At 36.8% G+C, this 27,803-nt stretch overlaps 1 protein-coding gene across 1 annotated transcript in view; it reads left to right on the forward strand.

The window, feature by feature from the left end:
* COG5 (component of oligomeric golgi complex 5) overlaps positions 1–27,803 on the forward strand; it is a 177,138-nt gene that overhangs the window by 50,635 nt on the left and 98,700 nt on the right. The window contains exon 7 of the mRNA XM_079304319.1: positions 25,522–25,652. Within this exon, the coding sequence (XP_079160445.1) occupies positions 25,522–25,652 (131 nt within the window). The remainder of the gene's footprint in view (positions 1–25,521; positions 25,653–27,803) is intronic.

Raw genomic sequence — 27,803 nt, forward strand, 5'->3', positions numbered from 1 at the left:
AATGTAATTGTTCAGTTCTTCAAATGGAGATTCTCCAATGCATAGTGTGTTCTCCAAAGTGGAATCTTTCTTCTGAAAAGGTACCAAGAAAGAATAGTGAATTCAAGGAAATGTGTCCTTAGCCCATAGGCTTTCCAAAATAACCTTTTTTCCCAGGGTGGGCATGCTGCTTTCTTCCAAGCTTCAGGCATCATGCAGTTCAAGCATGTAATTTGAATGGACATTTAGTTTAAATGGGCATTTTGACCCTGCTTATATTAATTTTGACAATGGAGATAATTATCCCCCTTTCTTCCATTTAACAGAAGTTGTTCTTCCAACATTTATTCTGCTTAAGAGTATCAGACGTAGTATTACTATCTGTGTGGGCATTGGGAAGGAGAAAATATGGACACAGATCTACTTAAAATCTCAATCTCTGGTAAAATTTTTGTACCCAGGAAGTAATAATAGCATTCCTATAATCTTTTATATTTTTAATAGAATCATAGAATCATTAAGGTTGGGAAAGACCTCCAAGATCATCAAGTTCAACCTTTGATCAAACACCACCATGTCAACTAAACCATGGCACTAAGTGCCATCTCCAGTTGTTCCTTGAGCACTTCTAGGGTTTGTGATTTTACCATCTCCTTGGGCAGCCTATTCCAATGCCTAATCACCTTTTCAGTGAAGAAATTCTTCATTATTTGGGATTTTCCTTTGTGTAACCAAACCATTTCTTAAAGTTTAAAGAAATTATAGATTTATAGTTGAAGGTGTAAGGAAAGTTCTTCACTTCTCCCACTTTGGTAGATTTCCTAACTCTCCAGTTCTACTCATGGGTAGAAATAGGTCAAAGGTAAAAAAAAAAAAAAAAAAAGAGGGGCAAAAATAATTAATCAGCTGGGAATGGATGAAACATTGGGCAAAATCCTAAGGTGGTATTAGGTAGGAGCCAAAGAACGACATTTCTGTTGTAACGCTGTCTGGTAGCTGGGTTTAAGTGTAAATTTGTTTCAAACAAGTTGCTTTGTATTCAACTTCTTCCGTTTATAAAAATGCTTTAAATGGTAGCCAAAAATGCTGTGAGATCTTAAGATGGGGACTGTAGACAAGTGCCACCTTCTAAAGGTTATTTTAAAAATATGGTCTCTGTGGTTTGTGAGTAATTTTATAAACTGCAACCTTGCATGGTGATTGAAAACCAGTAGGGAAACTGATTTCACTTCCAAGTTTCATGCATCAAATGCTTTTTAAATATCATGAGAAAGTGCTTTAGCAACTGAATATATCTGAATATGGTGTTTTCCTTTCCTTAACTGTTTAAAGCTGAGCATCATTGTCTGTGTAAATATCAATAGCTTTCAAGACCGAAGGAGGAATTACTGTGAAAAACATAATCTGGATAGACTCAACTCTGCAATTTCAAGACAAGATTTTAAACAGAAATACTTAAACTAATTTTAAGTAATTCTCCCTTAATAATAATAAATTATACAAGTCTCCATGGTGCCCTATCACCTTTGTGCAGAAAATGGCAGCAAGGAAAAACTGCCACTGCTCAAAGGATGTTTACAATTACAATTGATTGAAAAAATTAGCAATACATGAAACACATAACATTTCTTTCATTATTTATTAAATATTAACTTGTTTGAAACATAGACTGTGGTCCTTCTTCAGTGCCTACAGAGTGATACTTACTCATACTTGAAGAAGGAAACGTCTGAGTGTAAACCACTGTGTGTAGTTGTGCATTTTTAAATGATCAGAAAAATTATATCTTCTCAGGCTCTTTTTAGGATTTCCTTGCTTGAACTTACATTAAAGTAAGCATGACTGAAGAAATGGTGTTGAAGTAACGTTCTCCTTTCTGTTTGTAATCTAGATGTGATCTTTGATACGTTAAAAAATATTAATTAACGCACTCATTCCCATAATTACTGGAATGAATTCACTGATGTCTGCCTTAAGCTGATGCTTATTATAAGGAAACCTACTTTTGTAGTTGATCATGGTAATATAAGAGATAAAATTATAATTCTGCCATTGTGAATATAACAAATAGTGTTCCTGTCTGTATTACCGAGGCACACACATCTATCTCTGGTGAAATAGAAAGCACCATGTTGGCTTTCTAATAAAATACTAAATATTAGAAGTAAGTATTTTCTAATAGGTGGTTGCTAAACATGTGAATAAAACAGATGTATGGATGGTAGGGTTTTCTGTATGTTTATTGAAAGTTTCTATCGTGCTGTTTTATGCCACACTTGCAGTTAGCATACTTATACATTGAATTCTGAGTAGAGTAATCTGGATCTCAGACTGAACAAACCAGGCTAGATTTTGAATCAATTAGAGCATTTTTAAGTCTGGAGGGGTTTATTTTTAGTCTTGAAGGGAGTTCAACAGGCAAAGATGTCTTACAGTTTCTACTTTATAACTATGTGTCATCTTGGACAAATCCTTTTTACCTTCATTCGTGGATGGATTAAATAAATTGGCAGCTTGCTTAGACAGAACCTAGGAAAAGCACAAAGAAAAGGCAATTCTGTCTTGGAACATTACACTGCAGCCCTTTCACCTGCCTCTGAATTACAGTGAGTGACACTTTCTTCTTCCTTTTGATCTGAAGCTTGATTTATAAAATAATAGTTTACTGTTCTGCAGTAGCACAGAAATCAGGGTTAAGAGGTTGGTTCAGAAAGAGGGTAAATGAGGAAAAGGACTGGTATACATACCTGTAGAAGGAAAATAGTTATGCTGCTGGGTTTCCCTGCATAAGTGATCCCACTGGAGAAGGCATGAGTGCAGCAATCCCATTCTTAGAGAAGTTCTCTGAATTCTTGCTCAGAAAATAGGAAGTAATTGAAATCTTGAAGTTTATAGACTTGAGCTTCTGTTTCTAGCCCCAGTTTCAGGTTTGAAAGTCTGAGCTGTGAAAGTTTTGGTTCATCAGTTTCACAAATTCAGAAGTGTTACTTATTTAAATCAGGTTGAGGTAGTTGCAGCAATATATTATGTAATGTTATACTAAAAAACTTTTCCTCTACCAAGGTAGCCATAAGAAGCTGGTTTATATCACTCTGTTGTAGTATATAATAGGTGACCTACTTTTGTACTTTCTTCATGGGAACACAAAGAACAACGTTATATTTATGTACTTTGAGATCTTCCTACACATTTCTCCATTCTTTCTTTCTTTAGGTTTTTCATCCTTTTTTTGTATTCTATGCCTAGAAATTAGAGATTCAATTAAATAAAATGGCTTCAGTTTTTTCATTTGACCAGAGTACAAAATATGCATAAATTTCTATTAAATGTAATCTTAAATGTACATTTTCACATTTCTTTGAAAATATGAAGTTGTTTTTTTTTGCTTATGCATCTTTCAAATACCTCTGTATTTGTCTGAAGTTTAGCTTTTTGTGTATGTTTCACATAATATTTTATTTTAAAATTTGTTCTTAAGAAACTCTTTGGTCTTTTTATTTAGTTTTTAGTGGGGTTTTTTCTTGGTAAGGGGGGAACTCAACTCATGCATGATTGACTGTGAAAAATGTATTATTAAAATTGATACAGGGAAAATGCTGTTAAATGGATAGCTTAAACTAGGCTCTTCTCCTTGCACTGACCTTTTCTATCGCATAATAAAACATAGTATTGTAACCAAGTCAGATAGCAGAAAATTTTCCAGCAGTAATGTTTTTCAGATTCATGGCATCTGTTCAATTGGCATTTATGAAGCACTTGGAGATACTCAGATGAATGAGGCTGTGTTAGTGTATGTGTTAGAGGGCACCGTTAGAAGGAGCAGCATGTCTAAGTAATTGCATCTTGGACTTTTATAAATTTAGTTGTATAGAAACCATCCTTAGTAAAACAGCCTATGAAAGGCAAAACATGAGCATTAAATTCCTTGGATGCCTTTTATTGGGAAAGCAGGATTCATAAAAGCACAGTGTGTTGCAGGCTTTATTTCACAGTTCTGCCAACATGAATCCAATCTGAGCTCGAGCACAGCTGCTATTCCTGCCAGTCCTCCTCACTCTCCTGATGGAGCTTGATCAGCTCTCTTTGTTTTCTCTGTTTGCTTAAAATGAACGCTGTTTAATGATCTTCACTAATGAATTTGTGATGTCCTGTTCAGGGACTTTTATTTATGGAGTGCTTCCCCCCAGCATTAAAATATCATTTACTGACATAGTATAGGGTAAGGTAACGAGAAAAAATAGATGTGAAGTTCAGGGTGGATAGTGATGGATAGAAATACATAGAGAAAACTAGATGTTCTTACAACAATTGTGCTATTCTTTTTATCCCTGTAACACAGTTACTCCTCCTCCGCCCCCCACACAACAGATTTGTAATGAAAGAATAGAATCTTGTGCAGGCTGCAACTCCCAAAGGTAAAACCCACAGTACTAGACTTCCATCTGTATAGCCTATTTTATTTCAGGGAGATTTCATTTAGTTTTCCTTGGTTACATTAGTCTGAAATACTGTCTTTGCAAGTTCATTAAAATTATTCTATAATGGGTGTCTACTGTAATTTTTGAAGTGTTATATTCAGTTTCTTGGTGGTGTGCTTGCTATTTACCTGATGTTCTTGTCATCTTTTCTGCCACATTCCGATGTTTGTCGTGCTCTCTTGCCTCTGCACTCACCTTCATGGCCAGTAGTGTTATTCCTGGCCTGTTATCCATAGAAGTCTTTAGCCCTGTCCCCCTCCACCCTCAGAGTAAAATACTAGAGTGAAAAAAAAAAGTCACCTCTTAGTTATATGTAGTTTGAGTGGAGAAGGGAATCCTCTTTGGTTGAATAATATATTTTTATAGAATTTAAGAAGATTATTTCACTGGAATACTTATCTGTAATGTTTACATTTACCAAATGTAGCCCTTACTGATTAGTAAGGGCTTTTATCTGCTTGGAGAAACTAGAGCTATACATGTGAAAAAAAAAAAAAAAAAAGCTCCCCAGGGAAGGGGATAGTGCTGGGCTTTGTTTCTGCTCTGCAACCAGCATGCTAAAATGTACTGGATCAATACTTGGGATCAATGCTGGATAGTTTCTTAGGAGCAGTTAGGAGCACAGGAGGCCTAATCCTGATGAGATCTGTGCACTCAGATCATTTGATAACCTGCACAGCCACCGGGGCAGGTAAAGCCTGAGTGCAGGACTGGGCACAGGCTGGGGAGAGCTTGGCTTGCCTGATGCCCAGCGTGTGCTGATCACTGCTCCAGACTGGGAGTGCTCCAGGGGTCAGTGACACTGCTCTTCACTGGCTTGTAAGACACTGTCGTTATCCCTCTCCTTTGCCAAGTAATCAATCCCTTTTCCTCTAAAACACGAGCAAATAGCTGAATTAAGCAAGTGAATTACTGTGAATATACATAGGATCCACCTAAGTTCTTTCAGGGAGGGCAGTGGTTGAACATTTGAAAATAGCTGAAAACAAGTATTATCTGAATAATCTGAACTTGTCTAATTGCCACTTGAAAACTTTTCCCACAAGCAGTTTATCCTTACTGAAGGTACTTGTTTCAATACCAGATAATCTGACACTTTTTCTTTCCAAGTTTGTTGCTCTGCTTCACTCTGTTCTCTAAAGAATCAGTATTTCTGCTTTGAAATTTTAAGAGTTCTTTTGCCACAACTAATTTGTGCATTAACTTCTTTATATGTTGAAGGCATGTACTAATTAGTGCTAATGAGTTACTGAGTAAATGGAAATCAGAATAGATACTAATTGCTGAGTAAGATAATGAAAACTTGATGTTTGAACAAACCAAAACTTTACAGAGTCAGATACAGAATTTAGAGTTCTGTTTTTTATTGCTTTAATGTGAAGCTCCCTACACACAGTGGATTAAAGACTGACTTCCATCTCTAGTTAACTGCTGCAAATTGCTCTCCTGTGATTATTTTCTCCTTGCATCTCTGCCATGCACAGATGCTTGTTCCTTGCATAGGTGTATCCAGAGGAGTGAGGAGCTGATGCTGAGCAGTGGCTGAAAGCTGCTGGGGTCATTTTCAGCAGAATGATTGTGTGGGGTGGAAGGAGATGACATGGCTGGGAGATGTAGAAGGGAGGGAATAATGGCAGCTGGAATAAAAACTGATAGCATGAACTGATGTGGATCTGAGGCATAAGAGAGTTGGGGTCTGGTACCAGATTAGTATATCCCCTTTCTTAAAGTCTGTAGTATGTGTTATGTACAAGTAGGTGTTCAAATTATTATCTTTCTGTGGAGGTCCCTGAAGACTCAGCAGAAGAGGGGTAGGAGAAAGCTGACATTATGGCAGAGCTCAAAATAAATAAATGGAATGACTCATAACCTGGACCAGTTGAATATTTGCTTATGACAGAATAATTTTGAGTATGGGACATAGCAAGTAAAAAGGACAATCAGAAATCTGAGCAGTACTCCTGGAAACGAGTTTTGCCTATTAATTTTTGCTTTACCTCTATTGTAATAGCATTCCTTTGGCATTGCACACAGCTATTGATGTGAGCTGCATGCGGTGGATTGAGATTGCCATGGTATCTGTTAGGGTTTTAAATATATTTTTCTAAATGTGGATGAGAAAATTAAAGCAATTAATTTTGCATGGACTCTGAGACAAGAATTGACCACAACCATTTTGCTAGCAAAGTTTGCACATTCTTTATGTCACAACTTTATGACTGATTTTCTGTAACTACTAATGGCAAGAGTTTAATAAAAGGTGATAAACTCAGAGGATTTTTTAAATAAGGTTACATATCTGAAAAAGCATAAATGTGTTCACATCATTGAATTCCACAGGTCTTTTAACACATTTTAATTTAAGAAAATAAGTAAAAGGTAAAATGCAAAAGACAAACACTGAGCAACTGTAATGATAAGAATCAATGGCAGACCAGCTTTCCTATGCTGGTAAAAGAATGGTTTCATCTTTGTTTTCTCTCTTTATAGAGTTTATTCCATCCCAAAATCTGCAGAATCCTTAAGCCTTCCAACCATTTTAAGATTTGAGCTGGAAGTCTTCTGTGAACATAATATATTGAAGAAATTTTGATAAAATTTTTCCACAAACACTTCTATTTTTTATTGTGATTTCCTTATTCTGTATTTTTAAAACTCTTTTATATTTAATTAGCTGTTTTAGAGCACAAAATATTCCCTTTTTGTCAGAAGCTGACTTAAAATTCCATCCTTCATCCATCCACCAAGCACCTGGTGTTACTTTTTGAATTTAAAATTAGGGTTTAATGTCATAAACCAGTAGAAATATAGTACATGTAATATAAGTATTAGTTCTATTTTTAAAACTTGCAGGATGGGAGAAGAGCCAAAGTGAGTGGCAGTTGGTATGGGTGCTGGGACAGGGTCTGAGAGATTCATAGAGTGGAGCCCTCCTGTGTGAGCAGAAGCAGTGAATTGGAGTGAAGCATCAGACAGTTATCTGCAGTTTTGTTCCTTGATCAATATGCAGTTTTCTTATTGATCTTTTCTGCTTATTTAATGTACTTCCATTTTATGAGACCTATGCAATCATTTAATGGAGTAATTTGAATTTGGTTTGAATTATTTTCACTTGCTGCGACATTGTTTTTTATATACTGGGTTCACTTACTGGATATCTGTATTGTTACTGCCATTAAGAGAAGAATAGCTCATCTACAGAACCAGGCAACTGTCTATAGCCAAGTGTCCCATCTTAAATGATTTTACCTTCTTGAGAAAGTTGCACACACTCAGTATCTCTATGTCAAAATGTTAGGTATGGTTCAGTAGTTTATTTGGGGGTTTTGTTGGTTTTTCCCTGTTTGTTTTATTTGCTTGTTTACTCTGAAAACTGAGGAAGTAGTAATTCACAGCAGAGCAGTTTGTGTCTCTGTGAGCTGTGCTGGAGATCATCTTGCTGATGCAGAGTTTTGCAGAGCAGCCCGTGCAGTGCCGGCAGGCTGTTGGTGCTCGCTGGCTGTGCCGGCGCTGCGGCACACATAATGGTGTAAATGCACTTTAGCCGAGTCAGGCCGTGTTGGCTCTGGGGTGAAATGGGGTGCATTGCACCAGCAGAAGCCCTTTCCTGCACTTAGGCTTTCTTTGGCATAAAAGTGCTGTAGGCCTTTCACTTCATCCCAGGATGGTGCACTAAGAAAAGTTTTTAATCTAGAGCTGGACTTAATATGTATTAAGAATAGAATATAGAATCAACATTTTTACACTTTAGTAAGCAAAGCTAGTGAAAAATACTGGGTGAGTCATGATGAATACTGTGAGTCTCTTTTTTCTATCCCCCTTTTTTGTCCTCAAAACAATTTGATGGAGCTGGTTTAACAGATGGGCAGAAAACCTATCACTGTGTGTTGGAAAACTGTTTCCAGATGAAGAACAGTTTTCTTAAGTCATTTGCACTCTTTTTTCTTTGTTCAACATTGACTGAACTAGTCAAAACATTTTAAGCACATATAAGCAATAACATATTAAGTAAGTCTATAAAATAATTAAATTGGAACTAGAAGCTAAGAGTTCTTAGAAATATTTACATTAATATTTGACTTAGAATAAATATAAAAAAAATTACTTTGGAATCTTCTAGGAACCTTGTGCTGTAGATAAAAAAAGTTCATTAGGGTTGATGTGCTGTTTCATACTGAAATATTTAGGATTATCTGGTAAATTTACTTCTGAATTGATGAAGACCTATGTGTTCTTTTGTTGTAAATGCTTAGTTATGATGATGAAGCAGAGAGATTTAAGGTTTATGTCTCTCTTTCCAGGAGAGCTTTTGTAGAGTTATTAAGGTGTTGCAGCACCCTTTGCTTTTCATGGGCTTCTTTTCAGTGCATTTTCTTGTAGAGGAACTGCACAGCATTGCTGTACTTGAATTCAGGTAGAGGTTTTAATGGTTCTTGTCTGTTTTGGTCCTGGTCACTGCTCTGAAGAACTTTTATGAGTCTGCCCTCTGCATGTTCTTTTGGACCAGACTTTTAAAATTTATGTAAGGTTAATAGTCTGCATAATTTTGCAGAATATGAGCAAGTACTTGGCAGGAAGTGCCAAAAAGCTGTGGCAGATTTATGTTGTGCTCTGTAGCCTCAAACTGGGTTCAAAGGACAGTGTTGATAATAGGTGACAAGTAATACACCATTAAATAGCTCTTCTGTGGTGGAGATGAGTCAGGTAGTTATCAATTTCTAAACACATTTGCAAAGCAAAATCCTTTTGACAAGAGATGTTTGGAAGTTTTTTTGATCTACAGTTTGGTGGAATGCTGATAAAAGGTGTATGTAGATTTGGGGTTATTTTTTCTCCTGTCCTCATTGTGTGAAAAGGGGTTGGAGAATCCTGTAATTTAATCCTCTAGTGTCCAGTAATTCTCAAGTCCCTTCAGTGTCTCCAGTATGTTTTCTCTTACATGAGAGAAGTCTCTGATCTGCAGTTTTTTCCCCATTAAGATGCTCTCTGTCTTACCTCTGCCTGCAGGCTCTCTGTGCAGTTCTCACTAGTGAGTCGTTTGATTCCTCTCAAGCCCTCGCTGGAGGGGAGCCAGCAGCAATCACTTTCAGGAGGAGGCAGTGAGAAAAGTGTAGCTGAAAAACAGCTCCTTAACCTTTCTCCATAAAGCATGTCACTTGAAAGTGGGGATACTATAGCATCCTTTGTTACCAAGCCCAGACTCCTCATACCATGTCCCTGTTTTTTCAAAAAATGCCTTTGAAGATCTGTCTCAGCTGCTACATGTTCTCTGGAAAGTCAGTGCTATGCCTCCATGAATGTATTGCTAGCTTGTGGCAATGTAGGATTGAAAAATCTCATCCTACTTTTTTGTATTTCCACATTTTTAGATGTTATTATCATGATAAAGTTTGAGAACCTGAACTTTATAGATCCTGTTTAGTTTTCAGGACTCTGAAAACCTGGGGAGTTCAGAGCAAGAGTTATGTACAAGTTCAGGGCTAAGTTCAGAGAAACACAGTAAAACATTCATACCAATGTTATTTGGAAACAGAACTATGCCATGGTTTCTTGAGGACTGACTCAATTTTTATCTCTTAACTCTATTGGTGATGTTACTTCCCTTTGTTGTTTTTCAGAGAAGGAAAGAGTGGTTAGATCCCTCTCTCCCCCTCTCCATGTTCTGCTTCCTCTTTCCCGAGTGCATATTTTCCAGTTTTACTTGGAGTAGAGGGTGAGGGAGACTGGGACTTGCAGCAGCATGAGTGGGTACTTGGAGAGTGAAGGCAGAATGAAGAACGTATGTGCAAACAGTACTTAGACTCCTCAAAGACATGAAACATGGAGAATTATTCTGAAATGTTCAGCTTTATCAAGAACCCAGTCCTTTTTTTCCTTTTCCTCTTTTTTCTTTTCTCAGAAATGTACTTTTAGTGGCTTGTGTATTTTTTAACTTTAAATGATTCCCTCTGTCAGCCCACACAGACATCCCTCCTCTTAGTTGCTGCAGGGCCTTTGATACTCAATTGCAGTTTTTTCGCCTCATTCTATTTCTAAAAGGAGAATTGTGTTCTACTTATTTTTACCCTTGCAACAGACTTCATACAGAATTTTTCCGTCATTTCTTGTAGCGTATGAAGTTTGAGTGATTATTTTTAAATACCCACCCATCAACCCCTCTTCTATTTTCCTTTCTTCTTACAAGTCGCTACTTGTATATGAGATGATGGAAAACTGATATTCTCTAAATGAGCCAATGAAATTATATTCCTATTTCCTGTTATCAAATACAAAATTTTATTATTGAAGCCTTAATCTCCTAAGGAGTGCTCTGTCTTACCTAGAATGACTTTGAAGACCTGTCTGATTTCCCCTTACTCCAGCAATTTGCCTTGATCCCTAACGCTGCTCACTGCTTTCAGATCAAACATAATTAACTTTGTGGTTGAAAATGAATCTTCAGGAGAGTTAGAAGATGAAACTTGGAATTGTTGCTTTCTGGGAGGTTTTGACATTTTGAAGTCCAGTTTTCATCCAATTTATGACAAATAGGTCTGTCTTGCTTTTCCCTCTGAAATTATTCAAAACATAATATGACATAATCAAAATATATTTTTCTTTAAACAGGAAGCAGTAGCAGCTTCCAAGCAGTTACTGAAATGTCTTACAAAATGCACTTAATTTTGAATTCTCATTTATGATAGCAGAAATACATGGATTTTTAAAGGCAGTGCCTTGCAGAGACTACATTTTTCATTGTTAGATAATTTGTATAAATCAAATTGAAGTTCTGTTACATCTGGAGCACTTGTACTCCTGTAATCCTAGAGCTTTCTTCCCTCTTCAGTGCTTGCTGTTGGAGAGTGAAGGAGCTGAGATCCATGGGAGCTGTCCAGGAGCCTGCTGCTGGCTGTGCTTGCCATCACAGGAGCACCCAGGGCTGCTGGTCTGGTGGGTGACTGCCTCTCAAAGGTCACTGCTAGCACGAGCCTCTGCCAGGATCATCCTCTACTTCAACCAATCCTAAAATCCATTTTATTTACAAATATGATCTGTGCAATGTCTCCTGAAATGCAGCCAGCTAATCCTGCCTTTTTAATTACTTGCAATGACTTTAATTGGATCAGAAAACAGAACACTATAAAGTAGTGATGTAATAGGGTTCACATGGTGGGAGGAGTCCTGCTGTAAGCAGCAATTTGTGGTGGCTCACTGAGCTCTGTCCATGCTGCAGGTCTTCTGTGATGCAAGTGCCAAGACAGCCATTGTTCATTTAAGATGCTCAGTAGCTGGAATTTTGGTATTTCAGGCTCTCAAGCCTTGAAAAAAGCTTTTTCTACTAAGAATGACTGAGTGGTGTTGATCCCCAGTGTGCTGCTGTGCCTTGCTGATGCTCTTGGAGGAGTTAGACCTTAGGGCCCTTCTGATGCTTTCTGTTTGCCACTTTCTCACCATTTCAGCAGTCCAATAGGTACACAAGCATCCAAAACCAAACTGCTTCCTCTTCTAAAGGGCACTGCAGTCAAGCCAGACTTCATACTGAGACTATTTACTGGGGCCTGTGGCTGCTTTAGTGAAAGTTGGTTTTGGGGAGCCAATATCCTGGAGCAGCTATTACTGCTCTTTACTTCTGACCATTTCCAGCCACAAAAGCAAGGCACCTTACATGTGTCTCTGTGTGATGGACTTATGAATTTAGTGTACGTAGTTTGCAAATAAAATGGCAAAGAAGGTCATAAAGTCAATTAAGCAAATCAAAAGTTTTACTTGATAGAATGGTCAGGGACTTGTTTTTCTTGGTAGAACTTAAAACTTTTCATTGTGTGATGTTTAGAGTCATTAAGTACCCAGAGGGGTCAGGCTCTGGCTCAGCACTGTGCTGGCTCTGCAGTGGTTAGAGAGTGTGCCTGCTGTCTGTCTGCTGTGCCAGAGACACAGTTCTGTAGTGTCAGGTAAATCCAATACTTGTTAACCTCAAGATTATCCAATGAAGGAATACATGGCAAACGCTCCTGTGGTAGGGTGAGGGTGGGGATGTCAGTCAGCTGTCAGTGGCCACCCCTTGTAAATGATGCATGAATGCTGCAGGAGGAGCAAAGGTGAGCAGTCACCCCCTTCCATTGCAAGCCCAAAAAAGTGCTCAGTTAAACTGTCAGGTGGCTGGTTCACAGCCCAAAGTTGTTGCCCCATGCACTTGCCACGGGAAGCAGTCATTGCTAAATGTTTCTACGAGTTCCAGGAGTTATTTTATAGTTAATGGGAAACAAAGAGACAGTGAGGATTATTGAACATAACAGTACTCACAATACTTGTTGATCATAGTAGTGGTAAACTATAAACTGTTGCTCTGTGGGGTTTCTGCTTTCCAGGTTGTGCATGCACTGGGCTCAGCACTCCGTGTTGGAAGGAGCTTGGCAGGAGCTTGGCTAACCTGAGGGACCAGTCAAGTTGTGGAACCTAGTAGCCAGGACCACAGCTCATCAGGCAGCTTCTCTCAGCATCTCTAGTAGAGATTATACACTGCTAGCTGAGATATCCCAGAGATACGTATTTGACAGCAATAGATTTTACATACTAGAGTTGTATGTGTTGTCATGTTTCCAGTCAAAACTCTGCTGCTTCTTTTTTTTTTTTCAGTATTTCAGTATAAACAGTTGTGAGTATATCAATATCATTAATTTTGATGACCCCTGATAGTCTTCATTTAATTTTCTGCTGAAGCTACTTTCAGGTTTTGTTTTATTTTGGTTTTTTTTTTTATTTTGGCTTGGCAAAATGCACTTTCTGGATGTTAGAAAAATTTATATCTAATTGTGGTGCAGTGTAATAATTTCTTCAGGATTGGGTTCCTATTAGAAAGTTCAATATATGCTCCTGAAAAATTGGGGTTTACCTGTTTTTTTTTTCTTCTGAAGGAAAAGATGTTTAATTTAAACAATATTAATGTTTCTTTTAGAGAAGATTATATTTCTTTCCTGATCTTGAAATTATTCATAACTATAGCAGTAAATGTCACAAATTATGCTTTGTAAGGCTTGAGAAAAATATGTTATCAGATTAAATATTATTTAGAATTAGAACTGTAATAAAAATTATGATGAAATTATATGAGTACACAATGCATCTATATGTTTTCTCGATTTGATTTTTAAGTATTAAATTGCTAAGCATATTTTATTCTTCAAGCAGCACAGTTTTTGTCCATTCAAGTCTTTTGTGTTAATTATTAGACACAATTGGCTGACAGATGTAGGTAATAATAATTGGTTCATAGATAATTATGAAATTCTACAAAGAAAATACCCGCATTTTTTATTTAATAACAGTTACTTGCTAAATTAAATGTTTTCACCCATCTGTTAACAATTTGTGCCTTTAAAGACTGAAAGACTTGCCTGAACTTATTGTTTGCTTCCTTGGATATTCAAACTTTTAAAAAAAGGTATTTATATTTTTAGCATTTAGCTCATTACTTTGAACTCGGCTACAATAGATACTGATTTTTAATTTTATGTCTCTGTGACATTAATGATAGTAGAACTCAAATGTGTCATCGGTACTGTATTAGAGAAGACTTAGCTTTTCGTTTTTATCCATTTCAAAATAATAGAATAAAAACAATGGCTTTTCTTTATGCAGATATTTAGTCATTTTGAGAAGGCAAGTACATTTTTGTGAAATCTTAACCCATGGTAATTTTCAACTTTCATATATGCATGTGCTTCCTAATTTTAACAGTATCTGTTTTTTGTAGAAAATCATAGTCAGTGTATATGAAAGATCTCATTCAAGTCAGCTGCTCCAGCAGTCCCATACCATTGGTTGTGTATGTATATGTATATGTATATGTATATGTATATGTATATGTATATGTATATGTGTATGTAAATATAAGATAAGAGAAAAAATATCCCAGAACCAGCAGTTGTCAAAGAGCTTTTACAGGTGGCAGGAAAGGTGTGTGCCACAGCTGTGTAATGGCAGTCCTGGAGCATGCTGTAGGTGATTGTTCCCTTTTGTTCCGTGTTTCAGGAGCAGCTCTGCAGGTAGGCTGCTCTAATTCCCTTCCACTGGTGTTCACAGCTGGGCACTGGTTTGAGTGCATGATGTGTCAGGCTTGGAGGCTTGGTGAACACTGGAGCAGCTTCTGTGGGGTAGGTTGGGAGGGATGTGATGTTTCCTTCAGCTTCCCAGTGTTCTTGTTAGTGCAGGTACAGCAAAACATGACAGTAAGTGCTAAGGGAGAGAGTAATAGTTTGTCAATTTATATCTAGATAACTTTTTTATCAAATTGCAATGAATGTTGTAGAGGGGACAAGAAAGGTTCTAAATTTTTTTTTTTTTTTTCCCTGATTTCGCTATCCAAATTGTACAAAATAGAAGATACTAAATAATCGTCAGAGGTAACTGCTGTCAGTCTGTGTAGTGGTTAAATACTATTCCAGTTGAAAGGTCAAAAGACAGGCATTCATGCAGGCTGACTTCAAATGCAAGTGTTTGGAATATGAACACTGTTAGGTTCAGTATGCCTTTCAAACAACATTATTTTCCTGCCTATTTTTTTTAGTACCGTTGCTAAGTTTTATTGTCGCTAGAAGAATTGACAAGAATTCTGGCAGACTGGGCAGATTTCTTCCATAGGCTGATCTCTAAATTTCAAAAAGACTGTGCTGTAGGATATATTTGAAGGTTTTAAAATTTTGCAGTTAGGTTCAAGTAGTCTACAGAAACAATCTGTGTAACACAAGGCTCACTTTGTTCTCCTACAGAGTACCTGAGGTACATAAAACCTGTTTGATTTATAACCTGTGCAACATCTGTTGACTCTAAAGATGATAAAAACAGGTAAATCTGCAGCCAGTTGCAGGAAGTTACTGGTGATGTGACAAATGAGGGGTGGGAGGAATTAAATATGCATTTATTGAAGACAAAAATTACATATATTCTAGAGCACTGAGGGAGTTAACATAGTTGTTACTAAAGAAAATGCAATTCTGCTTTTGCAGAAATGTTTTTCTGAAGGTGTAAGTATGAAAGGGTGAATGGTGGGTGTTGAAAAGAGGCAGTAGAGACCCATAAGGAGAGAGGAATATGAAAGAAATATTTGCAGCTTATATATATGTAGTTAAAAAAAATAAAGTAGTATTCACCCTTATGCAGGGGCCAAGATAGCATGATTTTTTTTTTTCTATTACTTTGATTATATATCACTGTAGCACTACTGACTCTAAAGTATTTCCTGGCATTTACAATTGTATGTTAGAAACTACCTATGTTTTCTCATGGACAATCTACATTTATGGATGTGCATATTAGTGCAAAAATAATGACATAAAAAATATCACCAAAAAGAAAAAAATTAAATACAAACTGCCTAGCTCAGGATAGTAATTGTCAGCTTGTAGACCTCCAAGTCTGTAGCTGTCCATATATACCTTTATCCAGGTATAAAAACGTTTTCAAAAATTAAGTCAGTTGATATTGACATTACTTAAAATTCACAAAAGAACCAAAATCTCTCCTGGACTCCTTTGAAGGCAGTGATTCAGTGAAGAGTCAGCCATCTTTGCCTTCTCTGCAACTGGTGGGATGTTTGAAAGAAGTTATTTTTGAGTAAGATTCTTGAGACACATCATCATTTTCCTTCATTTTCTTTAATCATTGCATGGTCTATTGCAACATGGGATGGTACTGATGGAAACTGAATCATTGCACGTTTACATAATGCTCTATATTGAGGAATTCTACTTAACTGTTGAATGATAAAATATTAATAATATGTAAAAGCTGCCAAAAAGAATGGTGTGTTCAGGCCAGCATGTAAATTTAGGTTATATTTTGCATCTCTCTGCTCATAACTTATTTTGCTAGCTTTCATGGCTTTGGTTGCAGTGCTAACTTAGGCAAACAAAAGACAGTCAAAGTCACATACCTTCCTTTAGGTGAGTCCTTATCTTACTTTCCTAGCTCAGGAAAGAGGTGGTTTCCTTCATCCACTCCATTAGGAAGGGCATAATTCTTTTACATGGGTTTAACATGCAGTTGCAATATATTTTCAATGCAATTACAGTAAAAATCCTGATTACTGTCTGCATGGGATTTATTAAAAGCAAGGTTTATTCACCTCTTTGTTTTCCAGTAGTGGATGCTCTCCTGAAATATGAGCAGAAATGAGCATTACCATTGACCTTAGTAAAGAACAAGCAGTACCAAGCTGTGGGCTTAGTTGGGGGTGGGGAGGAACTTGTCAAGGTGGAAACATATGATGGCACTAAATTATTCTTACAGATAATAAAACCAAACTGTAGGAACTGATCTTTATTTGTATCCTTTCACTACATTCCCTCACAATTTTCTGTCTGTTATTCTCAACTCTTTCAAAGCTGATTTTCATTTCTTCTATAATGCCCCACTTGGGCTACATCTTTCTCCTGCTCCATATTATACCTTTCTGTCCCCCTTTCTATTTTCATCTCTTTCACACATGCTGTACATTTGCTTTGCATCTGTGATGCTATGAAGTCTGTTCAAAACCGAAATAGGACAACTAGATTTTTACTGGCAACATATTTTATTTTTACTTTGCTCCAAAAAAAGCCCAAGAGGAGTATTGACTTGTAGAGGTATTATTGCATTGTTGCCAGAATAAATTTAATTTTGTAAGTCCACATACTGGAGACTGAAGAGCTGTTCCTTTTCTGTGCAGTGTATAAATTAAACTTCAGTGATTTTATCGTGGTGAACTGGTTTGTTGTTTTTTTTTTTTTAATTTATATTTAATGAACAGTCTTAATTGTCAGAATAAAATGTGGACTGTGTAAGTTATGTAGGTACTGGGGTTTTTTTTCCATGATTATAACTTTTGTTTCATGTTACAGACTTAGATTATGTTTGTAATTTATGGCCATTGGTGCAGGAAATTTTCTTTCTAATATTTTCTGATATCTAGGCCATAGGTTAGGTGGAATACTTGAGGTGAAGTTGACTTCAGCTCCACCCAACTACTGAATGCCACAAATGTTATAGTTCTTTGTGAGTATTTTATCACAGAGAATTCAGAAAACAATGCAGTTTCAGTTACTAAAAATGTTTTGGGAGCTCTTGAGGGAATTTTGTCAAATCAGCCTGTTTTGAGGGAAATCTTAAGGAGCTTATGGTGATTTTTTGATAATGTTTTGCAGTTTATTAATTTTAATTATATTAAAATATAGTTGTGCATTCCTCCATGGGTAAGGTGTAGGGAACAATAAGTACACTATTCTGCCCCCCTGTCTGACTAGAATTTCTCATGCTGTAGACTGTATCTGTTGCATCTTGAGCACCTCTGAGGAAGGTCTGTCTGTCAGGTAGCAGAAGATGCAGTTAGATCTCTTCTTAACCATTTCTTCTCAAGGTTAACAGACTCAGTTCTCTCAGCCTCTCCTCACACTCACATGCTTCAGTTCCCTGTCGTGGTGATTCCCTATTGGACTCATTTGTCTTTGTCTCTGTTTTACTGGAGGCATGGAGTACATTGGCCTTACAAGTGCCAAATAATAAGAATAATGACTTCCCTCAACCTGCTGGGTACACCCAGTCTGGTACACAGCTGGCAGCCTCTGCCACAAGGATGTACTGCTGGTTTAAGTTAAATTTTCTGTCCACTGGGTCTGTTCTGAAAGCTTCTTTCCAAGCCAGCAAGCACCCAACCTGCTTGTGTGAACAGGGCTGTGCCATCCCAGGGGAACAGGGCTTAACTCACTTTTGTTGTACTTCATAATTTTTTTTTTTCTGTCCTTATCTCAGGGTTGCTAAGGTTCTCCAGAATGGCAGTCCTGCTCTGCAGAGTGCTGAGCCCTTCCTCAGATTGCTGTCACCTGTAAGCTTACAGAGGGTTAATTCTGTCCTGTCACCCAGGATACTCACAGTGGCATTAAGCTGGATGTGGGGCTGCTGCCTGCTCCCCTTGGCAGTCCAGGCACAGCAGAAAGCAGCAGGTTTAGTAGGTCGTGGTGAAGTAAGGTTGTGAGTCTGTGCTCAAGGGTGAGTGGGAGGGATGGGGGAGATCTAATGGTGTGTGGGAGGGGGAACCTTAAAAGGAGTTCAGCAGCTCTTGCTTTAGGCCTAAGTGAGTGTGGGAGTCGTGTGGTATAACTTGTGATTAGACCTAAGTAGTGTTTGTCTTGGTGTGTTAAGCTATTTTCTGAATCATGGCATTTTCACAGGAATGTCTCCAGAATTTGGTGCTCATTGTTAAGTCAGTGATGATGATAAAAATAGATATCAAACTCATTTCCATCAGTTCCAGATCCTGCGTGGCATCTGATTTCCAGCCCAGAGAGCAGTAGGAATTAACTCTTCCATCAAGACAACTTAAATGCAGCTTTAATTTAATTTAAAAATAGCTAGTCAGTCATCCTTAGTGCTCCCCCAGAATTGTTCTCAATTCAGGGTGTGTTTTTTCTATGTTTTTGCATGCAGTCTGGAAAGAAGCAGCAGGCTTCCTCTGTAGATAGGATTGGACATAGATGATTATTAAAGCACTACTAAAAATTTTAACCATAAACCATATTCTGTTAGAAAAAACAGGAACAATCTTTTGGAGGAAACAAAGCTGATCCCAAGTGCAGGTTGATAACCCACTCTTTCATATTCCAACCTGCCTTTCCACTTAAAACTATCCCCTTTGTTTTAACACGCTAGAAAATGTTCCATTTTTTCATACCTACATGGTCTCTGAATTAGAGTGTTGACTTTTCAGTTTTCTTCTGAAGCAGAGCTTTGATCAGGTAAGATGATGCTCTGTCATTGTGAGTGTTCAAGGTCAGGCTGAACAGGGCTTTGAGCAACGTGGTATCATGGAAGGTGCCCCTCTCCAACCCAGAGGTGTTGGACTACGTTTTCTCTAAAGGCTCCTTCTGACCATTCTATAAAAACATAGCATACATGACAGGTCTGTTTTACAGTACAAAGTAATTATCTGTGCTTAAATGAGCAGTTCAAATTTTGCTTTCTTTGACTTCTATGCTTTCTACCAGTTTGGTCTTGGTACTGTTGACCTGATTTCTTTAAAATTAAACCAGTCTTGGATTGAGATGAGGTGTTGAGAAGTGCTTTGCTCTGTTCTTATTTTTCATGTTCCCCATCTCTAAGAACATCTATCAGAAACTATACCTGGTTATCTACTATTTCCTTAAACAGAAGCAGTGAGTTAATGTGTTGTCTGAGAAAACAAACAGATACAGAGCCAAGGGGCCCCACTCAGTTTCTGTCTCCAGCAGGACGGTTTTCACTCACTTAATGTTGCTCAAACAGCTAAAACTGAAATCTTATGTATTATGCATACATGTATTTAATTTTTAAGATGGTAGAAATTGCTTAAATGAGGACCAGAATTTTATAGGAACTTAATGGCATTCTGGTGTCACAGACAGATTTTATTCTCTGTTGTTTCGCTGAAGAAACTTTTGCAGGAATTTTACCATATAAGAAGAGGAAAGAAAGATACTAAGAGTTATGTAACTAACTGGCATTTTAGTAAAATAATTTTTTTCTTCTTCTTTAATAAGGAATTACTAATACCTGAAAAAAATTTTCAACATCAATAATTTAATATTCAAATTCAATAATTTTGAAAGGTATATTCAAATTATATGACACTGTGGATGGCACTTACTATAGAGCAATTACATTCTTATTTTGAACACTTTACAAGGCATTGTAATCTATGCAGTCTTGATAGAAATTAACATCATTTTCTGAAGAGCTCAAGTTGTATAAGGTGAGAACTGTAAGATATTGTTTAATAGTACTGGTAGTGGAATCCCTTTCACTTGATTTAAAGGCTTAATATGAAGCTTGCTTCAGCAAGTACTTTAGTGCCTGGTACAGAGTGTGGGGCAGTTATTTCTGTTTGAGTGGAGAATTAGTCTTGTTAGAACATAATCAAAGGTTCTTTTTGGAGGCATCAACTTCCAGTTTCAACACTTAGAAATTTGTCTCTCTTGCTATTCCCCTCTTCCTCTGTTTGCATCAATTGCGTGGCAAGTGTGTCTCCAAGCAGCAGACACTAAGGTAGGGTGTGCTTTAAGGTAGGGTGTTTGCTTATTCTACCTGGAGACTAGACATATAGTGTAAAACCCTAGGTTGCTTTCAGCAAAGGGTGAGCATTGATCTTTTGCTGAGGTATTGGGATCTCAGGCTCTCTTCTCAGAGCTTTGGTTTTAAATTAGCTGCATTGACAAAAACAAACCAGTTGACATATTTGGGCCCAGCAGCATCCTGGGTTGTTGGTTCAGATACAGGTAAGGCAAACAGGATCTCCTCTCTGCTCAGCAGCTACTGCTGTAACTAACATTTCCATTAAGACCATGGAAGATAACAGAAACAAATACTGCCCATAGCAGTTTAGGTTCAATTTCATGAACATCTTTTACCAATGTACACATGAGTCTTCTTTGATAGTTTTGGAGAATCTCTCATATTCTTGATAAAGCATCTCATTTTCTGCATACTTAAATCCCAACAGAACTCTTGGGTAACATTTAGACCTGTTGACTTTTTGGAATTTAAATTAGTAGCTTCTTGAAAAGTTGTAATTTTTCTTCACTGTGGAAAAATGGCAGTGTCTTCTTAGGATACAGATATCACCAACATTATCTGCAGCTAAGACTGCAGAACCAAGTAAAACAAATGACCAATGTAAGAGAAACTGTAAGCCTCAAACCTTCCTCAAACAGGAAAACAAATATCTGTGATTTATCATTCTATGATTTTATTTAAAGTTTCAGGAATGGGTTATTTTCCACTAATACCCTCTCCTCCCCTTCCCAGTCTCCAAAGAACACACCTCTTAATTTGTCACTGGATTCTTGCATTTGAGTGGAGTTGCGTGTCTGCAGATTTTAGGTGTTTGCTCCTGGGGAATCCACTTCAGATGTTCTAATTTCCTTTTTACCCCTTTTTATTAGTGTCACTGAGGTTGGTTTTTAGAGAACAGAAGGGTTTCTCTTTTGACTCAAGTAGCCTCTTGAGTCATGCAGCTTAATCACATTGGTTTATTACTGTCTTCTGTTTTCCTCTTTGTTAGTGCACCTGATTGTTCTCAGTAGTCTCCTGTTGATTCTCTAATTTCTAGCAAAAGCTCAGAATCAATTCAGTCTATATAAAGAATGTAATACAGTTTTTGTGGAGCTCATAAGAGTGCTAGCTTCATAGTTGTCTCTGTTCCAAAGTATATTTTAATGCTTACAGCAAGTTTCGATTTCTAATCTTGATTCTGTATTATGACAAAGAATATTTCAGGTTAAAAAATGAGATCACATAATAGAAAGAATCTGTGTTGGTGAGTCAGATTAAGGAAAACTAACCATGTTGCTCAAAGTACTGTTTTTCTGCCTAGTGTACTATCTGCATATTGGGTTTGTCTGTTTTTGAAACTCCTCTTACATAACTATTTGGGAAATACTGCTTTTTAAAAAATGCATTTTCAAGCAACACAAAGAGTATTTCAAGCAGCATTCAAAGAGTACATTAGAAAAGTTGTTCAGGTTTAGTAAATCAAGAAAATTTAGAATTGTAGTGACAAAAATATTTATTTTTTTAAAAAAGGTTCCAACCTTTTGGTAGGCTGAAGTAGATTATGTGTGTCACTTATTCCTAGGTCTTAGTGCATTCTGCCTTGACATACAATATTTTTGTTCAAGAAAATGATTCAGCAGGCAGTCTATATTTAAAGTTTTTAGAAAGTGATTTCCAGCTGTGCTTTCCAAGCTTAATAGGGTGTGATAGAAGGGAAGCAATACCAACACCCTATGAGAGAGTTAAGGATTTGCCTTTATGTTCACAGACCTATATAAAGAGGTAGAGTTATCAGAGGGATGAGAGGTACAGGAATGGTTATAGGACTATAGCTGCCTCCTCTAATTTGTTCCCTGGCTGTGCTGAAAGTGGCTGGAGCAGCCTGTGGTGCTGCTGAGAGGGTGATGCCTTGGTGGCTGCTCCAGCCCTGGCACTTGGTGGTACAAGATACTTACATTCTAATTTGTTAAAAGAACAAATCTTCCCAAAGATAACAAGATGTTGTATACGTGCTTTTCAAATCTCTTAAGGGAGAGATGTCAGTTATAAATGTATATTCGCTGTATCTTTCAGAGTTAATACAGTGAAAGATTTACTTCAGAGCTTTAAGGTTAAAGCAGATGGAAAACTGACATGCTTTAAGCTAAACACCAGTCCCCAGGGTCTGTGCTAGCTGAGCCACTGTTTTTGGTTAATTCCTGACAAGAAAGCACAAGTACCTTACAGCCCATGTCACACTCACCTCTGATCATGACCCCAGTGTTATTGACTGACTGTGCAGGGCAAGAAATAATAAAAATGATCACACGAGTAAGTGCCTGAAGCAAAATCCTACATTTGCTACTCCCTGAGTTAATAACTGATAGCATTTTTGTTGTGTTTCACTTGTCAGGGTTTCTTTACTAATTAAAATTGACTGGCTGGAATGTGTGAGTTCCTCTGCAGTGTTTTAAATCAGATCTTAAATGCACACTTATTTTGGGTGTATGATCTTACTGCTTTTATGCCAGCTGTCCTTCTGCTTGGTTTCATCGTGCTATCCAGGGCAGCAACATCAATTTGAGAGTGCACAATGTAGAGATTTCTAATATTGTGTTGTCTGTGCAGGTGACAAAAACTATCAAAAGGAATATACCTTGTCTGTGTTACAGCTTCTGCTCTCACATAGGAATGGCAGGAAAGCACTTGCAGATGTTTCTGACATAGACCTGCTGTCTTTATGAAAACTACTTTTCTTTAGAAAACTGTGTAATTGCTAGAGCTTTCTTAGTGTTAGGATATCAACTAGGAGCATCTATAGTAGTACAGCTAGCCACTGAACCTACAGAAAGGCCCACTGTTCTGAAGTCCTGCTGAAAGGCATTGTCCCAAGACATTTTGTTAGGATTTCAGAAAATTTGGAGCAAAGCTGCAGATTTTAACAGATTGGCAGGAGGTGGCTGCCAGTCGGAGACACAGATGGAGGGTTTTGGAGAAGCCAAAGCAGCATGGTCTTTCTGTTCTTTTCTTAAAACCATCAGAAGGATTAGATTTTTAGCACTTGAAGTGACTTAATTTAGATTTCGAGATAAAACACAGCAGGAAGAAATGGTATCTTTTTTAGTCAACTTCCTCAGATTTTCTGTGGATTTAGGAGGTCATAACCATATTTTAATTTTCTTTTGTTAAGGCAGCCTGGGCTTCCAGATTATGACTTTATGCCATAAGTGAACTGCACAGCAGTTCTTGTATTTGTGGTATACGTAAATATTTGGTAATATTTGCACCTTTTTAAATCTATGTTGTCAAGAAACTTCTTTAGAGTTTACTATTATGGCAGTAGAGTGAATCTATGATAGTTCTTCTTTTTTTTTGTGTGCAGCTAAAAGAAAGGGGTCAGAAAATTAGTCTCACATTCAAGACACTTGTTCACTGGAACTTGTGAGAGTTCAATATTAGTTTTAATGGGTTTGTATGCAGACCACCTGTAGAGATGTAGCTCAGTTGCAGCAAAAAGAAACTAAAGGGAACTAAGGGGTAAGTGTGGCTGCTGTGGCATGTGGCAAAAGCCACAAAAACTCTGTAAACACACCAGCACACAGAGCTTCAGGAATTGCCTGTGCTGTCCTGCTGCTCAGCTGACCTTTGATCCCTCTGATCCATTTCTAAACAAATGCATGCAGGGAAAAGCATTTGCAGGTCTATTCTTAGTAGACTAAAATCTATTTGACATTCTGTACTGTTAAGAGAGATGATTTCTTTATGCCTTTACTAAGCTTTATGCAGTATTTCAGTAAGCTTTTTGTTTAGATTTCTTATATGGTATTTTTCATGTGCAGATACAGGGATGTTCTCTGCATAGCTGTGAAATGATTCACTTGGAATTTTGTATTCAGTTGTGAACATATGATTACTAAAATTGATCTGAGAATTAGATTAGTTTATTGTGAGTAAACAAAAATAAATGGCTACTAAAGGTTATTTGAAAGGTCATTTGGCAAAGATTTAGAAGTTCAGTTAGCTTAGTTAAAATGTTAAAATGTTTAAGTCTGTGCCTTAATAAACTTACTGTGAGGACTGAAAGGAAGATAAGTTTATTAGGAAGTCATAGAGGACTGGTTATAAGTGGAAACAGTGGAACATCATCTTATGAAAGAAGAATCTGATACTGTGTGAATGCCTTGGCCATTATTTTGTTAGTTATATTTGATCTTTCCAAAAAAGCAGTGGAAAACCTGTTTCATTAAGCAAAATGTTGAAAACTCTGTAAATTAGAGTAATCCTGCATTATCTTGGCGATAAATAGTAGTGTAAATATCTAGGCTACCTGGTTATGGAGAATTGGATTAATTTAAATCCAGAAAGGAAAAAAAAAAGAGAAAAAAAATCATTAAGAAAAGTTGAATTTAAATAGATGTTACGGTTGTAGTTGCCAGTCCAGCCCAGTAATCTCTAGCTACCTGGCTGATGGTGATTTCCAAGATGGGTAATATATTTTATGATAATTTTATGATTAAAAACGAAACAAAATTTTTTTCATTTCCATTTCCCTTTTTCTTCATACCTTTCTTTTGTGTTTGATCCCAAATGTTTAGTAGTGCAATTTAAATATATGAAGTGTAATTTGAGCCTTTTAATGCATCTTTAATTTCAGATCTTTGAGCAAATTATGCTTATTCGAACATCTGGTTAGACAAGTTTAATGATCTAATTACATTGGGAGAAGGATACGACTTCTTGCTGCTTTTTGGCCTGTGATTTTGATTCTCTAATTCTTAAAACTCATGTTTTGCACCTCTTCAGCAGTCCCTGGGTATAGAGAAGTGTGTTGAAGTAAATTCAGAGTATTCAATACCCAGGTTTTCTTAAGTAATAATCCTCTGCTTTTCAATTTTTCTGGTGTAAGACACTCCTTTGATGTACTGTATTGTCAAGTGTTTATGCAAAAACGTCCCTTGGAACTGACTGTAACTTTTAAATGTTTTAACATGCTTAAAATATTCCATTATCCTGTGTCATGCTTACCCATGTTTTGTTGCTTTTATAGATTATCTTTCTCAAGGGATAGATCTGTCTGGAATAGAAGTAATTGAAAATGACCTGCTTTTTATTGCAAGAGCTCGTCTTGAGGTGGAAAACCAGGCTAAAAGGTTGCTTGAGCAAGGTGTGGAGACTCAGGTAAAATACACTTTGTTCTTTACTTCCTTTCAAAAGTAAAGTGTAGAAGAACTTCAACTTGATTTCTTTTGCTTTGTGTAGCACTGTCCCCTGTAAATTAATCAAGAAAAAAGTCTTATGTGAGAAGTTCTCACACATGACTGTATTCAAATAAATTGACAAAACTGGTCTTGCACACTATTTGCAATAATAAATTTTTGCAGGATTTGACCTTGTAATTTGGAAGAAAGTAGGTGGATGGTAAATACTGTCATAAAAATTTGATGCACCACCATATACAGCACTGCCAATATTGCCAAGCTTTATAGAGAAATATGAAAAATGCAGTTTCTTAAAACTGTTAGAAGATTTCTGCATTTTAGATGTGCAGAAATAGATTGAAAAGATTTGAAAGATTTGCATTAAAACTTTAAAGACCAGTTTAAACTTTGAGGTAACTGATCACTGTAGAGAAATAATAAATTAATATATCTATAAACTATGTGTATAATGTCTAATTGCATTCATTCATACTAAATGTAATTATCGACATCTTAATAATCTGTTAATTATTCTGTTTTCAGTAACTTTAGTGCTATTTTCTTGCCTTTGTAAAATTTGTTGTTCTTTTGTCTATGCTTTTTAATATTCTTCAAAACGCAATGTATTTTAAATCCTCATTGCCAGAGTAAGAGGAGAAATCTGGTACAAGTTTCTATCAAATTTGGATCTTAAATTGGAGAACAAAGTGACTTAGAACAAGATATTTTTATGCTATTTCTTACTAAGTGCTAAACTTCTCTGTAAGTCAATACAGCATTTGTTGATAGTGTTGAAGATTGACATGAAAATAGAACATATACAGAGTAGAAAACCGATTGACTAAATTGTCTTGATTGAACAGTTGTGGATTATTATATTAAAATTATTGCTATGTCTCAAACTTTTACTTAGATCTGTAATTTCAACTAATTTTCTGCAGTAAGAAGTCATGGTTGTGGTAAATACCTTTGACTATTTACTGATAACAAAGTAGTAGGAAAAAACCACCCCATTTTTCACTTGATTACTATTCTAGTGTTGAAACTTCTGGCTATTTGAGCATGTTGCCAAGCTGTGATTGCACTTTTTGCAAGCTATGAAGCATATAGGTTATTAAATAAAGATTGACAGGAGATAGGGCCTAAGAAAAAGCAAGTGGACATTTATTTTAAATGTAGCAAAAGTCTTCATCAGTGTGAACTCTTTCTAGTTTTTCATGTCAGATTTGACCTTCTCTGATAATTTTCTCTTCATATTAAGTGCTAAAATGGAACTGACAAAGAAACCCTGGGGAAATCAATCCCACTCCACCTGAAAAATAGACAGATTTATTAGGTGTTCCAGGCTGTCTCCAGGTAATCAAGAGATTATTAAAGTATATGCCTGTTGTGCTTTAGCCAGGGGCCTGTTTCCAACAAATGGAAGAGTGTTTGGGAGAAAATTATTAGTGCTTAGTCATATCAGAAATGGGGATGTTTTCATGAGGAGGTGTTGGGTTATGCATCACAGGTTTGTTGTTGGATATGATTTGTGAATTTAATGTTGAGAACAATAGTCTGCTTTGGAAAATACACATGCAGGCATTGCCCAAGAAATCTAGAATTTGAAATGTGACTAGTGAATAGCATGTCTTTGATTCCTGTTATTGTGTTTTGTTGACAAGCTGATTTACATCTATACCTTCCAACCCCTGAAATTTCCTTTAAGAGGACATGGGACCTTCATCCTTTCTCCTGCATTAGATGCTACAGAATTTCTCAGATGACTATCTTCTTGCCAGTGTGTATTGTGATAGCTGTCTGTACCTTTGAGAATAGTGCATCTGTATTTATCCTGGTGGTTCTTCAGTTATTTGATATTCATATTTGCAAATGCAGTTTTAGTTCCCTTGTTTTCATCTGCTCTGTAAATAATACATGAGATCAATTGCCTGTGTAAGAGTGACCTGTATTTCTGTATTTCATGTAGCACTTTCAACAACGCCTTAAGAGAAAAATTACCCTTATGTCTCTTTTAGAGTATTTAATTGTCCACCTAGAGGAGAAGCAGAAAGTGGAAATGCATTTTAAAAATTAAGACTGGAAGTATTTATTTTTAAACAAAAGCCATTAGAATTTGGTGACTGTCCTC

This window comes from Erithacus rubecula (genome assembly GCF_903797595.1).
Source record: "Erithacus rubecula genome assembly, chromosome: 4".
NCBI lineage: Eukaryota > Metazoa > Chordata > Aves > Passeriformes > Muscicapidae > Erithacus > Erithacus rubecula.